The sequence below is a fragment of the Palaemon carinicauda genome, chromosome 8 (genome assembly GCF_036898095.1).
Source record: "Palaemon carinicauda isolate YSFRI2023 chromosome 8, ASM3689809v2, whole genome shotgun sequence".
NCBI classification, from domain to species: domain Eukaryota; kingdom Metazoa; phylum Arthropoda; class Malacostraca; order Decapoda; family Palaemonidae; genus Palaemon; species Palaemon carinicauda.
This window is the reverse complement of record NC_090732.1, coordinates 130,279,274-130,297,111: the sequence shown is the minus strand read 5'-3', so window position 1 is coordinate 130,297,111 and position 17,838 is coordinate 130,279,274. Positions and strand designations below refer to the sequence as shown.

Here is a 17,838-nt window from a genome sequence, read left to right as displayed (position 1 = left end):
GTACATATTCCGTAAAAGTTAACAATGATGAACTGGACATATTAACAATATCAAAGGCAATGCAAATGAAAAGATCGATTCAAATCATAATACACACAAATCAGTGATAGTAAATGCAAATATAATTATATAGAAATAAGAAGTTGGGGAAAAAGGACCCTGAAAAAAGAAATCAAGAGAAGAATTGTGAAAAAAATAAGAAACTATTGAAGGAAAAAAGAAAGTAATGCAAAAATTAAGATTTATTAAAGGAAATTCCCACAGCCTTATATCAGAGAAATGAATCTGGATAAGGCATCCCTTGTAATGAAGGCAAGATTAAATATGCTCAATTTAAAAGCGAATTTCAGGGGAAAATATCAAGATAATTTTTGTGAGACCTGTGCAAAGATGAAGATACTACCGAACATTTATTTTTATGCTCAAAATTAGGACAGCTAATGAATGTAGACATGAGTTTAGGTACGTTGAAAAATCTTAACAGGGATCTGGCTGCATATATAGGTAGGACAATGCGTATATATATATATATATATATATATATATATATATATATATATATATATATATATATATATATATATATATATATATATATATATATATATATATATATATATATATATATATATATATAAGAATTTAAGAAGTCCAAACAGACCACAATAGGTTGCCAAAACTGATGATAGCAAGGTGTTATCCTATTTAATTTCAAGGTAGAATGGAATAAAAGTAAAGATTGAGAATCTCATTACGGTATTAATTCATTTAAGGCACAAGTAATAGAAGCTTAATAACAATAATAAGAATAAGCTTAGAAGTTTTGCACTTATCTATAAAGTGATAGAGTGGCCGCAAACGTATTTTGGGGAGTGAGCAATAAGGAACCAGGAGCCAGTTAATTACCATTATTTAGATTATAATCGAACCCAGAGTAAGAAAGTTATTTTGAAATACACAGCTTCAAAGGAATAGCCCCCCAAAAGCAACGTATGCTAAGCATACTTTGTAAAGGGAATTTCGGTGGATAGAAAATGGAGAAGGGTAACTCAAATAATCCGCACGTCAGTCATGTTCTGGAATGTTAAGGACAACTAAACTATGTTATGCTAAAGAGAAATTGGAGAATATAAAGTAGAAAGAGTGAAGACAACTCTCCAAAATGGAGTAAAATAATGAAGGTTAGTAGATAAACTCACAAAATCACGAAAAGTTTGCGAAGAAATTAGCACAATTCACCCAAACCAGCTGATGATGCAACAATTCATAATAATAATAGAAAAAAAGGGCAAAGCACTACAGAATATAACAGATTTACGTTAGCATATCTGATAATTACACTCATATTTAGATAAGCGCGCTTCGTAAAAAGAAAATCCTTGATAAGTCGATTAACAAACAGCTTCAACTCCACTACATGCTGTGCAGTTAGGGTTTCAGTTTCATATGTTCCTTGTTTTATTGTCTGTAGAATACCACATTATATATATATATATATATATATATATATATATATATATATATATATATATATATATATATATATATATATAATGAGAACAGAAGAGTTTTATTAATACTATTTTCGCCTCATCATAATAAATGTATAAAAGCTTTACATGTATTTATTTTGATACCATGAAATGTTGTTGATTGTAGAGCATGATGTGGTGATAAAAGATACGAAAATTTTTCACATACATACGATATATTTTACGATAATTTTGGTGGAAAAACGATAATTTTGAATCGTCTGTACGATAAGTTGGTAAGGAAAATCTGGATTATCTGGCAGCCCTGCCAGCAGCAGACAGAAATCGAAATTACGAAAACCAAAACAAACTTACAAAAAGAATACAGATTACAGTAAGTCATTCAGTTAACGTTTGTTTGTTTGTTCTACACCGCTTTTCAAAGTTGACACGTCTGCATAGAATTTAAGGACTTGAAATGAATTGGAAGGTATCAAACTATTAACCATTTAGGTAGGGATTTGGCAGGCTATGATTGTAAGAGAATAAAGTATGGTAGGGTAACCAAAGCTACAATATACTTTATAATAAGACCAAATAATGTTATAATATGATACTCAGTGGAAGCTCATGTAGGACTAAACAACCAAAGGTAGTTCAAATGATGTTTTAGATCGAATAATACCCGTTTTGCATGATTGTAGGAACAACTCAAACTTTAAAGCCAAATATTACCGGTAATTGTTTACCGTAGCACATTATTCTTAATGAGCACATTATTCGTATTGAGGAAAATAGGAAGTGTTCTTGTGTATTCATAGGTATTTTGAGCTGTTCCAATGCAAATAATTTGGAGAAACGTTTCAAATTACAGATTTAAAATAAGTTTTGACTGAAATTTTTTTTTAAAAGGAAACCAAAAAAACACTACCTAACCTAAGTGTCTCCAGGTTGTATGTAGTTGGGTGGGATGTCAGTAAACCTCCTTATAAAAATGGGGTCTATACCAATCTATAGTAGTGTCAAACATCTCTACTTCCTAGTTGGATTCACCGTAAATCGGTATTGCGTAGGATATGGGGAAACGCATATGAGTGGCTTGTATGAATGGTAATGGTTAAGATAACCACTTGGAAGAATATACAGCTAATGCAGTTTGCGAGAAATTTAAGTACAGGTATTATACAATTACTATTAGGTAAGAAATTCAAGTACTGTTCAGTATATACTTTTATGTTATTTATCAAATCGATTTTTATTATGGGGAATATGTTGTTTATCTTTGGTAATATTACGGTAGAGTCCCACCTGGTGTCATTACTGCTTGCCAGTATATAGGAGCTTGATGTTTTTCTTTTCGCGCTCCTCGCTCTCGCACGGCAGAGCAAAATCCATTAGATTTTGGTAATATTTTGATAAAATCTAATGGTTTTTGCTCGGCAGTGTGCTCGCTTTGCTCACGAAAAAAGAAAAACATCCTCTGTACTGGCAAGCGGTAATGGCGCTGGTTGGGACTTTACCATAATATTACCTTATCTTAGTCTAAATTACGTTATTGTGAAGGTTGTTTAACAATTTACATTGGTAAATTTACAGTTTCATCCATTATGTAGAAACTGGAATAAAAATATATTTGTTGCATCAGAAATAGTGTAGTTTCAACGAATTTAACGTTTATTTTGACTGCTAACCATCCGATTTAGAGATTTACTATGGAGTTAAAACAACAAGTTTTTCCAGAAAAATCAGTTTTTGTAACCATGTTTTTATTGTTTTTGTTGCATATTATGTTGTAATGCAGAAATACCCTTCTTTATCCCAACAATTATGGGGGGGAACCGGGGTTTTGGGTGGGGGAGGGGGCGTCCAATGATATTTGCAATAAGTAATGTTCCACCACCCCTCCCTCTATACCCCTACCTAGCCCTACCGGGGGGGGGGGGGCCTCCGCCCCCCCTGCGACCCCCCCCTTAAGTCCACAGTGATTTTCAGGGCACTACCGAACCTAATAAACCCACCTAACCTAGCCTAGGGGCCCTGTAATCCTACCGGGGGGGGGGGGGGCCTCTGCCCCCCCTGCGACCCCCCCTTAAGGCCACAGTGATTTTCAGGGCACTACCGAACCTAATAAACCCACCTAACCTAGCCTAGGGGCCCTGTAACCCTGCCGGGGGGGAGCCCCCCCTGCGACCCCCCCTTAAGGTCACAGTGATTTTCAGGGCACTACCGAACCTAATAAACCCACCTAACCTAGCCTAGGGGCCCTGTACCCCTACCCGGGGGGGGCTCCGCCCCCTCTGCGACCCCCCCTTAAGGTCACAGTGATTTTCAGGGCACTACCGACCCTAATAAACCCACCTAACCTAGCCTAGGGGCCCTGTACGCCTACCGAGGGGGGCTCCGCCCCCTTTGCGACCCCCCCTTTACCCCGGGCTAAATTTAAATATATATTTTGTTAAGTCACTTCTTACCTTAAATGGAACCCGACGATGATGATTTGGAAGGCTGTGGTTGACCCTCTTCTGAATCTTCAATAGCTACTGGAACCCGTTGTGCCTCAGATTGTGGAGGATACAGTTTGCTGGCCGTAATAAAAAAAATGATGGAGTAGCTCCTCCTCAGGGTATTTGTGTATAAAAATAAAACGTGACAAATACTGCCTGAAGTATTCACAACGGTTACCAAGACGTTGTATCCATTCCTTCAGCTCACGCCAAAGACGTTCAATGTTTTGGGTATGGGTGTCGGGGTTTGAAGGATCCACAAAATTTTCTGAATGGTTTACAGTACGGTGATCGTATCCAAGAGACTGCAGAGAATTATAAGCCCGCCACTTATCACTAACAACAATGCTGCCCCGTTTAATGTACTTCTCAATTAAAGGGATGAGGGTAGTTGCATCACGCTTCCGTGGTAATGGGTCAATTAAAAGGCACAATAAATGTTTTTTTGGACTGCCTCTCAATACCCCCGAACACCCATATGTCACTCAGAGGCCTTCCACGGTCATACTTCCGTTTTCCAAGATGAGATTCGTCAATCTCAACGATTACACCTTCACCACCAATAGCCTCTTGGTTTTCAAAACTAAATTCAGTCAATTCTGAACAAAAGCTTCTCCAGTCTACACCAGTAGAAGGAGATATACTGAGGCCCTTAATAACAAAATGGTGGTCCCAACACTTATGCAACCAGTGATTGACAAATAGAATTAATTTCCACGGGGGAAGGTGGGACCCGTGAAGAAAAGTTCCCTTATAGTCACTAACACTATTATTGCACAAACGCCTTTTCTACGTTTTAGGTATTTTCACTGATTTTGTACAATACCACACATGTCTATCTTCACGGAAAAGTAAAGGCGAATCACATTTAGCACACGAAACACTTATAGGTAATACTAAATGCTCTCGAAGAAACCGATTCACAATGTCTGGGGTACCATTATAATTACCATGAAATCGGCCGATCACCTCAAAATAAGAATAACGACATATATCGCACACCTGCACCGGAGGATCCATGACAGTTAAGTAACGAGAATACTTAACCGGCAGGTTTCCAACCCAAAAACAAACGATAATCAGGAGTTTTTCCCATAATGAAATAGGAAAAAAACAAAATACTATCGGTTACAATGTTATATTGCACGAAAAACAGATCCTTGAAACAAGAATAAGAGACAAAATGAATCGTCCAATAATAACCCTTGAAAAGATCCCAGTAGTATTTTGATTGGAGGAGCGACATTAGTGGGAGGAGCAAATGCGCATTCAAGCAAATATTGTCACATTACGCAATGGGGAGGAGCCAAGTAGGATGAAAACAGATATACAAACTAACAAGAGGTACCTTGCGTGCCCATGGAAAGATATACACTAAACTTGGAAAAAGTCAAGACCTTCAATACCTTAAATAGTTTTTTCTCTGTAAGTATGCATTAGCGACAATAATGTATTGAGAGGAAGTATTTAGTTATCACGTGCTTTACTAGGGAAACATATTATAATAATACATTTCCTATAATGGATGAAACTGTAATAATACCTTTACATTATATCAGTGGTTCTCAAACTATGGGTCGTGACCCAAAGTTGGGTCGCGAGATCAATTTTGATGGGTCGCAGGGACACAGGAACATTATCATGCTTTCAGTGTTTCAGTGTATTTCAGTTGCTTAATTGAATTATTCTTCTTTAACCACAAATTACTTTTGTTATGTATGTTCATCTTCCCCCCACCTCCCTCCTCCTGGGCCCCATGTAATGGTGTCTCTGACAGGAAAGACTCCTGTATCAAACGCGTATGTTGGACTGGCAATGGGCCCGTGTATGCTCGCGCACCATGGATCCCATTAATTTAGTTTTGTGGATAAAAAACAGTGCCATGAATTCTATTAATTTAGCTTTGTGAATTAAAAGCAGTGCCATAGATTCTATTAATTTAGTTTTGTGAATTAAAAGCAGTGCCATAGATTCTATTAATTTAGTTTTGTGAATTAAAAGCAGTGCCATGGATTCTATTAATATAGTTTTGGGAACGAAAAACAGGGCCATGAATCCTGTTCGTTTAGTTTTGTGAAAAGGAAAAGCAGTGCCATAAATCCCACTAGTTTAGTTTTGTGAATGAAAAGCTGTACACATTATTTTTTTTTCCAAAATAAAGTGTATATATCATTGCATGTTTTCTTTCTCTTCACTTTACTCTGGGTCGCGAAGGAATGAAATGTTTCAAATAGGGTCGCTCATGAAAAAGTTTGAGAACCACTGCATTATATGATTTAATGTTACCATGTGAGGAGTAAAGCTGTTTGGGAAGCAAACGCAGGGTTGAGACTTAATGGATACTGTGGTCAAAGGGAGTGGGTAGCTCACCAGCAAGTAGGTAAGAATATGGCTCCTAGGTTAGGTTAGGTCGGGAACCAGATCTTTTGTAGTTGGTTGGGACAGATTGGGTCAGTAATAAAAATGTAAGTTTCACTCCTGACAAGGTAACACCAAGTCATATTTTGTAAATCAAGACAAAGAGAAATGGCGTATCAGTTACCATTTACTGCCTGACTGTTATTAATTTACTGAGGCCATGTGTTTATTGAAGAAATAGAAAATGGGAAAAGTTTCTTGTTCTGGCGCTATATACAAACCCAATCACTCTTTACAGTGGAGATTATTTCCGCGACAGCTGAAACTAGCCAAAAGACTTCTTAGGAAGGTGTATCTACCCACCACTCTGCTCACACCTGCGCTGTTAACATAATGTCACTTTTTATTTTGGCTCAGTAGTGAACGGACGTTCTGTCATTCTCTCCCGTCAACCCATTTACTTGTTCTAACGAATAAACTTGCCTAAACTTTAAAAACTTTTCTGTTCCTTTTTCTTTCAGAGTGATTGTGTATGAGGCGACACCATGTGGGTTTCTCCTGGCATAGAAGGATGCCGGCGCAGCACCTTTATGTCAGCTGTAGAGACAAATCCTCACAGCCTTTGTCCTGCATGCAGGGGTCACTTCTGTATACAGATGTCTACATTTTTATGAATAGTACTTACCTGGCAGTTATATATATATAGCTGATATCTCTAAATCGGCAGAATTTTTCAAAACGAGGCAACCGCCTTGTGGTGGTTGGGAGGTAGGTGGTAACACCCGTCACAGGGTGGTCCGAGGAATCATTCCCGTGTCCAAGACTTCAGTTCATCTCTGCCGGCTGGATCGAAAACATCGTCAGTCCACCATTGAGAGTTTTTCGAATCATTTTCCCTTCTTCGCTTTTTTGGACTTCGTTTGGTGAAGTACATTGATTTAGGGATTTGGCAATCGTGTTTTATTATTATTATTTACTTTGTTTATCATGAGTGATAACTTAATTTTCGTGTTTGTGCGAGTGATGTATGCAAGGTGAGGTTACCGAAAGTGTCGGTTGATCCTCACAGTTTGTATGCAGAGGTTTTGTTTGTGCACTATATTTTAGGTGCAAAGTTTTTAATCCTGATCACGGAAATACGTTCCGGCAACTCTATGACGTCACAGTCGTGTGACGTAATCTTCATGTATGTCTTGCAAATTCTCTTTATTTGTTTTATATAAAGATTGGGAGGAATTCCACTTATATAAGTTTTTTAACTTTTAATGTAAAATTTTAAAGAAATTTTTGTCCATTTGGTATTCGGTCTTTAAATCATCGATCTAATTTCATAAATTAAATAGAACTAGCGTATGGTTAATTTACGCTGTTACTCGTTACTATCGGTGCAGTCCCAACATGCCTTGGTAGCGTTCTTTTCGATATGGGAATTCTGGTTTTAGTAGTTTTTTCATTTATATGTTCCTATTGTTTACATTTATATATATAGATACGTTATTGCTATATCTGTTCTTTTTATCATTACAACTAGCTTGTTTTTGAAAACCCTTTGAATTAATTGTGGATTACATTTGTTTTCCCTTTTTCTGTTCATTTTAATCTTTAACGTATAACTTTCCCGGCGTTTGTATGTAACTACCGGGTAGGTATTTATGACTTTTAATTTTACCGGTGGTTATATGTAACTACCGGGTGAGTGTGTTCAACATCTAGTTGAAAGTTTATTTTATTATGGAAATGTCAGTTTAATATTTTATAAAAATATTTTGTTACAGTTTATATAGCAAGTACTAGAGACGATTTTGCTTTCTCATTCAAGCTCGTGGCAGAAGAATAAGTTATCTCACAACGGGCAGGACTAATTATGGTCTTTTGTGTAAGAGTTTAATAGAGCAAGTTTCAGTGCTAAATTAGGCATTGGATTCTTTCAGCACAGTGGACGTCGTTTTCCTAGCCTTAGACCTCTTCCAAGCTCCCCGGCCCATGGGAGAAAGAACGTCGATCGGCGAAAGGAAACGAGAGGCGTTAGCTCACGAGCAAATGCCCTCGCGAGCGTTCCTGTTAACGTTCCCAAGAATGCTCGCCCTTGCCATGGGAAAGCAAAGAGCGTTGAACGTTAAGATTCTTACACTGCTTTTAGAGTTTTGCATTGCATCACTTTTGATTTTAATGGCAATACTTTAAGTCATAGATATTCGCTGATAATATCAATGCTTACAAACCATCATTGACTCGGTTTTTGTCCCAGAGCGCCAGTCAGCCTTATGAACCCTCTGGTCGGAACCGAACGCGCCGAGCGGCATAATGAATATCATTTTGCCTTAACGCTCGGCGCTAAGTCTTTCAAGACAGGACGAATGCAGCCTCGTCTTTCAGGGCAAATGCAGCCTCGTCTTTCAGGGCGAATGCAGCCTCGTCTTTCAGGACGAATGCTGCCTCGTCTTTCAGGACTAAATTACTAATGCAGCCTCGTCTTTCAGGGCGAATGCTGCCTCGTCTTTCAGGACGAATGCAGCCTCGTCTTTCAGGGCGAATGCAGCCTCGTCTTTCAGGGCGAATGCTGCCTCGTCTTTCAGGGCGAATGCAGCCTCGTCTTTCAGGGCGAATGCTGCCTCATCTTTCAGGACTAATGCAGCCTCGTCTTTCAGGGCGAATGCTGCCTCGTCTTTCAGGTCGAATGCAGCCTCGTCTTTCAGGGCGAATGCAGCCTCGTCTTTCAGGACGAATGCGGCCTCGTCTTTCAGGGCGAATGCAGCCTCGTCTTTCAGGACGAATGCAGCCTCGTCTTTCAGGGCGAATGCAGCCTCGTCTTTCAGGGCGAATGCAGCCTCGTCTTTCAGGGCGAATGCAGCCTCGTCTTTCAGGACGAATGCAGCCTCGTCTTTCGGGGAGAGTGCAGCCTCGTCTTTCGGGGCGAGTGCAGCCTCGTCTTTCGGGGCGAGTGCAGCCTCGTCTTTCGGGGCGAGTGCAGCCTCGTCTTTCGGGGCGAGTGCAGCCTCGTCTTTCGGGACGAGTGCAGCCTCGTCTTTCGGGACGAGGGCAGCCTCGTCTTTCGGGACGAGGGCAGCCTCGTCTTTCGGGACGAGGGCAGCCTCGTCTTTCGGGACGAGGGCAGCCTCGTCTTTCGGGACGTGGGCAGCCTCGTCTTTCGGGACGAGGGCAGCCTCGTCTTTCGGGACGAGGGCAGCCTCGTCTTTCGGGACGTGGGCAGCCTCGTCTTTCGGGACGTGGGCAGCCTCGTCTTTCGGGACGTGGGCAGCCTCGTCTTTCGGAACGAGGGCAGCCTCGTCTTTCGGGACGAAAGCAGCCTCGTCTTTCGGGACGAAAGCAGCCTCGTCTTTCGGGACGAGGGCAGCCTCGTCTTTCGGGACGTGGGCAGCCTCGTCTTTCGGGACGAGGGCAGCCTCGTCTTTCAGGATGATAGGACGATTGCCGCCTTGTCCTTTCAGGGCGACTCCACGTCTTATAAGATCTTTGTCAAGGATGACTTTTAGTGATCACTTTTCTCCTGTTGAATTGTTTGAGGTTAACAGAAGGAGAGGATCCTAAGTTCTGTTGCTCCATGTTCCCCACCCTCTGAGTTTTCACGTGGTCATTAATGGAGCTTTAAGAATATTAATTTCTGTTTCTTAAAACAGAAACCTTTGATGACTAACAACAGTAGGAGCCAGACTTTGCTACTTCTGGCGAGCCTGGGAGAGGAGGGGAGCAGACCTTTGGTCCGTGTTTTTACTAAGGATGGATGCGAAATCTTTTTCCTAGTGAATCCTCCTTTGTTAGTTACTCCGATAAGACTTTTCTGCCTAACCGACTTTGCAACTTCAATGTCTCTCTTTTGGGAGAGGGAGTCTTTTGTCCGGTCCTGGACGTAAATGCTCTTTACGTCTTCGTTCAGAAGTCAAAGTTCTCCATGGAGACATCAAAATCTTTGGAGAAGAGGGGAGCAGACCTTTGGTCAGTACTTCTTCTGAAGGAGGATTACTTTTTCCTTTTATAGGGAAACCTCCTTTAGTTTTTAGCTACAACGATTCTCTCTCCCAGTTCTAGAGAGGAGTCTAAGTGGCAGGCTATGCATCAAACTTTATCTGAGGTTTGTTTACAAGGAAGAACGGGTGTAGAATGGGTCAGTTTCGGGCGTGTGTTTTGGTCTCAGCTCCGCCCCTCTCATGTTCACGTAACTTTTGCTTTATGTAGCGGAATACTGCTCTCTGGAGAAATCAGAGCGTCCCTGTATCTGAATTTTTTAGATAACGTTGAGCCTATCAAATAATTAGGTCTTCCTGTCAACAAGAAGAGTCTCTTCTGACACCAGAACGCTCAGCACCATGTCTTTAAAAACGTTCAGCGTCTCGCTCTGTTAACCTCTCGGCTCCACGTCTTACAGACTCCACGTCTTACAGGACTTTTGGCACCACGTCTTACAGGACTATCGGCGCCACGTCTTACAGGACAATCGGTGCCTCGTCTTTCAGGACGCTCGACGTCGAAGTTCTAGCATGAGGCATGACTTTGAACATGAGAATCTAGGACTTCGTGATGACACTAGTCGAATCGTGTGTCGAGATCAAGGACGCCTTCGTTCTGATCTCTTGGATCTAGAAAGAAGGTTTGTCCTAGGGCAAGAAACATCGTGGCAAACATACTCAGCAGGAAGAGACTTGTTTTTCCCTCAGAATGGTCTCTCAACCCGCAAGTCTTTCAGTCTCTGGATGTTGTGGGGCAGACCTGTAACAGACCTTTTTGCCTCCAACTGGAAGAAGAGGATCCCCTACTACTGCTCCCTAGTCCTGGACGAGGAAGCTGTAGCAGTGGACTCCTCCTTGATGGATTGGACGGGGGTGGACATGTTTGCGTTGCCCCCGTTCGAGATCATCAATCTGGTCTTCAGGAAATTCACTCTCCTCGATTCGGGGCGAATGATCCTAGCGGCTCCATTTTGGCCTGCTAGGGAGTGGTTTTCGGAAGTGATGGGCATGTTGATGGACTTCCCAAGAAGACTTCGGCAAGTCCAGATTTTCTCAAACAGCCCCACTTCGAGAGGTATCATCTTACCCCCCTTGCTCTCAACTGACTTCCTTCAGACTGACTAGAAGCTTGCCAGATCTCGAGGCTTTTCGGCACAAGTGACGAAATCTATCGCCAGAGCAAGGAGGATCTCTTCACAAAGAGTCTACCAATCTAGGTGGGAGACCTTTAGAGCTTGGTGCAGGCGGCACAAGTTTCCTCATCCACTACCTCTCTGAGCCAGATTGCAGACTTCTTCCTGTACCTCAGACAGGATGCTAAGCTGGCTGTATCTACCATCAATGGATACAGCAGTATGCTCTCCGCCGTCTTTAGGCATAGAGGCCTAGAGTTGTCCCAAAATCAAGGTTTGCAGGACCTCATTGGGTCTTTCCAGACGACGTAATAGGTACTCTTAAACCTGGATGTGGTGTTTAAGTTTCTGTGCTCCAAGAAAGTTGAACCTATCTCGCTAGTCTCTCTTCGAGTTGTAGCGAAGAAAACCCTCTCCCTTATGACTCTAGCGAATGCCAAGAGGTCAGCGAAGTCCAGGCGATTGGGAAGAGGGTGAGCTTCAATTAGGATAGGGCAGTTTGTGCCTTAAGGTTCATCTTTCTTGTAAAGAGCGAGAACCCTTCGTAACCCTGTCCTACGACGTTTGATGTCATTAACCTCACGAACCTAGTGGGTCGAGAGAAGGAAAGACTCCTCTGCCCAGTTAGGTCCCTCAAAGTTTTTTTTTTTGGCTCATACTATGAACGTGAGCTGTGCATCCAACTTGTTATGGTGTTCTGTGAAAGATCCGCTAAAAACCCCTGTCTAAGTATGCTTTGTCCTTTTTCCCGAGGGAGAAAATTAGGGAAGCCCACCTCTTATGTGAGGAGGAACACTTCGCCCTGTTGAAATTACGGGCCCACGAAGTGAGAGCCATTGCTACCTCTCTGGCATATCAGGAATATATGTTTGTTAGGCTATTCATGGATGCAATTTTCTAGAGGAGCAACTCTGTCTTCGCTTCTCATTAACTTAGAGAGGTGAGAGTAGACTTTGGCAAGTGCTATACCTTGGGCCCATACATAGCTGCGGTTTCTGTATTAGGCAAAGGAGTTAATAACCCCACTCAACCTTGGTTTATATGCATGTATGAGGGCTTGTGTTTTTTATGATAGTCTGAGGACTTCGTCTTGTGGTGCGGTTCCCTCAGTCTAGATAGATAGTTTATGTCTATGTTGCAGGTTTAGGTGGTTAGTTTTAGTAAGGTTGCAGTTTTTATTATATGGGGCGAAGGTAGTTTCTGAAGTCTAGTCAAGTTGTTGGTCTTATCCCTTTGACAGACTCGATTGAGTTTTTTGCAGCATTGCAGGCGTACTCCTGGATAAACTCTCCTAAGGGAAAGTCACTCTAAAGGCTGTACCTTTGAATCAGCTACCTTAGCAGGCAAGGAATCAAGGTGTTTTTATCTCCTACAACTCTTTTGTTGTTTCCCCAACGATGTTTACTGTCTGTTTCCCTCCTCCAAATGTGTGAATCAGCTATATATATGTAAGTGCCAGGTAAGTACTATTCATGAAAATGGAGTTTTTATGATAAAACAAAGTTTTATGAATACTTACCTGGCAGTTATATATATATTCGAAGGCCCACCCACCTCCCTTCAGGAGACAGGTCAGGCATAGATGAACTGAAGTCTTGGACACGGGAATGATTCCTTGGACCACCCTGTGACGGGTGTTACCACCTACCTCCCAACCACCACAAGGCGGTTGCCTCGTTTTGAAAAATTCTGCCGATTTAGAGATATCAGCTATACATATATAAAACTGCCAGGTAAGTATTCATAAAACTTTGTTTTATCATAAAAACTCCATATTGTGAGTGTAAGGAGTGGCAGCTATACGGTAGGCGGCTTACAAAAAAGGCAAAGAGGAACTCTTCCTCTTCAAATTCTTGAAGGTGAAGAAACTACGCTGTCATACTGTATTGGCTCGTTTCTGTCATTATGACTCTGCTTGATTGGTGTCCTCCTGGACAACCTTGCGTTTCTGGAGACACTTTTGCTTTCCCTAGATATGTAGCACTTCTCTCGGCCATAGGGGAGTCTCTCTTCGCTGACGCTGTGCGTCACCTGTGGCTTTCCTTAGGGCTTGCAGGTTCCCTTTGCAAGGAATGCCTGCTTGAGGTCCTTCGGTTGAGTACACAGTGGGGGCCACAAAGCTGCCTTCCCAGGGGTTGACTTCAGTCTTCTTCCCAGAGACTCTGGAGGTCACGTATCAAAGAAGTTTCATGTCTCTTCTGCAGTGATCTCAGCTTCTACTCGATCACCCCACGTTCATCCCGCTTTGGCGGACGAGTGTGAGTAATTGCAGATGAGTACCCCACGGGGATACCCATTGTTGTATCCCTCCAGGGTTTTACCTAAAAACTAGCTTCAGCTTCATTTTGCAGCTCACAGTGTGTGTGATGCTGACGTTCAACCTGAACTTTCTCTGCATGTTGAGGGAAAGCAGAGTGCACTGCACTGAGGTTCACATCCAGGGGACAGGTGTCTATCTCGTTCGTGAGAAAGGTGCCCTTCGTCCTCCTTTCAGATCATAGCTTCTCGGAGCTAGATGACAATGGGTTCAGGCAACTGTTTGCAGCTCCTGCCTTGCGCCTTCATGTCTGTAAGACACAACAAAACACTCTTCGTATTGTGATGCCAGTTCCTTTGGGATCTGTGCCTCGTATTTCAACGTCTAACGAGGGAGAACGGGAAAACCTTCAATTCTGCAAGTGCTCCAGCGTACAGTAGCAGCTCAGCCCTTTTCGTCTTCTTGTGAGTGAACATCTCCTCACATAGAAAAAGGGAAGCCTGCTCACCTACCTCCTGTAGGAAGGAAAACGTGCTTTTCTCCTTAGCGTGGAGAAGTACAAACTTTAGTGTAGCGGCCGAGTCTTGCTCGATGTCACGCACCCACCCACCAAGCGCTAGTGAGGTGGATTGGTGAAGGTCTGTGCGTTGTATCATTTATACCCCATGCTCACCACAGTGAGTTTGCTAGACCCTACACACCAGCATGTCATGCTTTGACATCGCGAGTGCTGCCTCGATAGTGCACACGCCTTCGCCAGTGGACTATGCTTTGGTGACGAGACAGCAGGTGCAGATGGTCTCTGCCTTACTTGCACGCACCTATTCAGGTGTTCGCCATGGCTTGCTGTGCCAGTGCTTGCCTCGCCATAAGGTGGTGCAGCGATCGCGCTCTCTGAGAACTGCTGCTTCAGTAGCATTGCCCACTTCAGCTTTCCATCCTACTACGGTAGGTGGTGAGAGCACGTTTGCTTGCAATAGACAGGCTAACCACTCTCGCTTCTTTAAGGAAGCAGAGCAAGGAGACGAACGTGATGTTCCATCCGGTCGTGCTCGCTCATTCTTAAACACTCCACCTAGACGTAGGAGCTTCTTCGGGCACCATCACCTTTTTGAAGTACGCACCATGATTTGCTGACCTAGTGCAGGCAGTTCGGCAAGCAGTCTCACGACTGACCCACGATCTTCCAGCAGAACCCGTGTAGGTTACGCTGACCATCCCCTTAGAGGGTTTGAAGTCCTCTGGGAGGTGTAGTCCTTCGGCCAACCTTGGACGCAGTAGCACTTCCATTAAGCAGATTCCTTCTTTATTATTATTATTATTATTATTATTATTATTATTACTTGCTAAGTTACAACCCTAGTTGGAAAAATAGGATGCTAAAAGCCAAGGGGCTCCAATAGGGAAAATAGCCAAGTGAGGAAAGGAAATAATTAAAAATAAATTACTTTAGGAACAGTAGCATCAAAATAAATATCTCCTTTATAAACTTTACAAACTTTAACAAAACAAGAGGAAGAGAAATAAGATAGAATAGTGTGCCCGAGTGTTCCCTCAAGCAAGAGAACTCTAACCCAAGGCAGTGGAAGACCATGGTACAGAGGCTATGGCACTACCCAAGACTAGAGAAAATTGGTTTGATTTTGAAGTGTGTTTCTCCTAGAAGAGCTGCGTACCATAGCTAAAGAGTCTCTTCTACCCTTACCTAGAGGAAAATGGCTACTGAACAATGACAGTGCAGTAACCTCTAGGTTGAAGAAGAATAGTTTGGTAGTCTCAGTGTTGCCAGTGTATGAGGACAGAGGAAAGAATGAAAAGAATAGGCCAGACTATGCGGTGTACAGTATGTGTAGGCAAAGGGAAAGTGAGCCGTAATCAGAGAGAAGGATCCAATGTAGTACTGTCTGGCCAGTCAAAGAACCTCATAATTCTCTAGCGGTAGTATCTCAACGGGTGGCTGGTGCCCTGGCCAACCTACTACCTATAAATTGCCATTCTTAATTACATGGTCTTCGTAGTGTACGGTGTTCTTATTGTACAGTACTCTACTAGTGTATGCAACCCGTCAAAAATCACTGCTGAATATCCAGATATGTACGCACACACAGATTCAACCCTTCTCTTGGCAGCGTCTCGCCTTCCTTCCCCTCAGCGGTCTTCCAGATACCAACAGTACCTAAGTGTGAAGGCCTCTAACACTGGCCAGGACCCTGAATGGAATGGGAGGGGGGTGGCTAGTCTACCCCCCACAAACTAGCAGTTGTCAGTTACACCTCGCCAAAAAGTCTTTTAGCTAGTCTCAGTTGTCACTGAAATTATCTCCACTGTAAAGAGGTTAAGGTTTGTATAGTTAGGAAAAAGACAAATTATTTCCAAAATTGTCATATTTTAAGAAAATTTACAGGTGAATATTGACTAAACAAAGCTTCTAGAGAAGCAATGTAGTCATCAGGAATGTTTGTAAAAATAATAAGAATTACTTCTGGAATTTGTAATACTTATGGTATAGTACTGCTTATAAAAACTAAAGAAATTTACTTACAACCCTGAAAATTAGGATATATTCACTGAGCAGAATTGTAATTCAAATTGTAAAGAGAAAGGAGGAGATACTGTAACTAAAACCCCTTGAATTTTGGGGGAATATTGAGATTGTAAGACGTAAAAAAGATATGATCAAACACATGTTTAACCCTGGATGACGGGTCGTATACGACCCGAGGAGGTTTCAGAAAAACACGGGTTTTTTTTTTTTGCCATAATTTTTCGTATGTATGGGTTGCGCATGATATCGACCTGCAAGACCTTAGTTTAGTGCGTGCAGCAGTCAGGTCAGGACGCATTTTATCGCAGCTTTTTTCCTTGTGCCATTTCTGAGATACCCTCGGGTCGAGCTTGACCTATCAATACCTAATTAAGGTAAGTTATGAAATATCAAAGTTTTTATATATTTATCGAATGTTCATTAGTGTTTAGGTGTGTATAAAAAAGGACTGTTGTAAAGCGTTTGTGAATGTCATGAGTGACGTCTGTGCGGGCTGAGTTGCCAGAAGTTGTCTTGGAGCGTATTTTTCTGTAAATGTTAATTTTAATTTTTTTTGCATTTTCCAGTTTTCATTGATATAAAATGGCAAAACATCAAACTCTTGGCTTCGATCAGATCAACTCTCTTCTCCTTGAGCTAGAGAGTGATGTTGACGATAATTTGGAAGTCGCTGACATCTCGGACGTCGAAGAGTACGACATAGCTGAGTTAGAGGGAAGTGTGGTGGGGGACGATGACTCAAGTGTTGATGAGGAGATGGTTCCCTTTGTCAACACAGAGGGTGAGGGGGCTAGTGCGTCGGCGTATGGTGAGGGGGGTAGTGTGTCGGTGTTTACATCAACATCCCTCCCCCTTGGCGTCGACCTCACGTGTTTTCCCCCCCCTCAGGCGGAGCGGCTTACCCCAGTGGAGGAGAGGAGTAGGAAGAGGAGGAGGGGTGAACTCCAGCCAGCCAGGGGAGCACCTATACGTCGTTTAGTGGAAGCCGAGGTTCAAGGTCGTGATGGTACGACCTGGCACAAGGACCCCAACCCAGCTCTTCCCCCCATGTACACCACCAGCATTGAGCAAGGAGGCCCGACGTCCTCTGTCTCGAGTGCTAGCCGCGTGGTTGACATTTTCTCTTTGTTCCTGGACGACGAAATCCTTGAGGAAATCGTCGTTCGTTCCAATGTTCGCCTTGCTCTTCTCAGAAGTAAATATCATCAGAAGGGTAATGTTACCATGAAGGATATTGACTTGAGGGAGCTGAAGGGGCTCATTGGGATTTTGGTAATGTCGGCAGTGAGAAATGACAACCACACTACCACGAAGGACATGTGGGACGTCGTGGAAGGCAATCCTTTGTACCGCTGTACTATGAGCGAGCGACGATTTGCCTTGCTGATTAGTGTGCTCCGGTTTGACGACACGACCACTAGAGCTGAGAGGGTGAGAGAAGATCGCCTCGCCCCAATCAGGACTGTGTGGGAGCGTTTTGTCGCAAATTGTCGCCGCTTGTATAGCCCCGGGCCACATCTAAGTGTAGATGAGCTGCTCGTGGCTTTCAGAGGACGGTGCCCCTTCAAAATGTATATTCCCAACAAACATGCCAAGTAAGTATT

At 42.6% G+C, this 17,838-nt stretch overlaps 1 protein-coding gene across 1 annotated transcript; it reads left to right on the top strand.

Annotated features, from left to right (window-relative positions):
- The first annotated feature begins 1,885 nt into the window (after positions 1 to 1,885).
- LOC137645443 (piggyBac transposable element-derived protein 4-like) lies at positions 1,886 to 17,833 on the top strand. Its single transcript, XM_068378249.1, has 2 exons — positions 1,886 to 1,962; positions 16,801 to 17,833. Exon 2 carries the CDS (start codon positions 16,817 to 16,819, stop codon positions 17,831 to 17,833), a length of 1,017 nt encoding a protein of 338 aa, XP_068234350.1. The 5' UTR covers positions 1,886 to 1,962; positions 16,801 to 16,816.
- Positions 17,834 to 17,838: the final 5 nt, after the last annotated feature.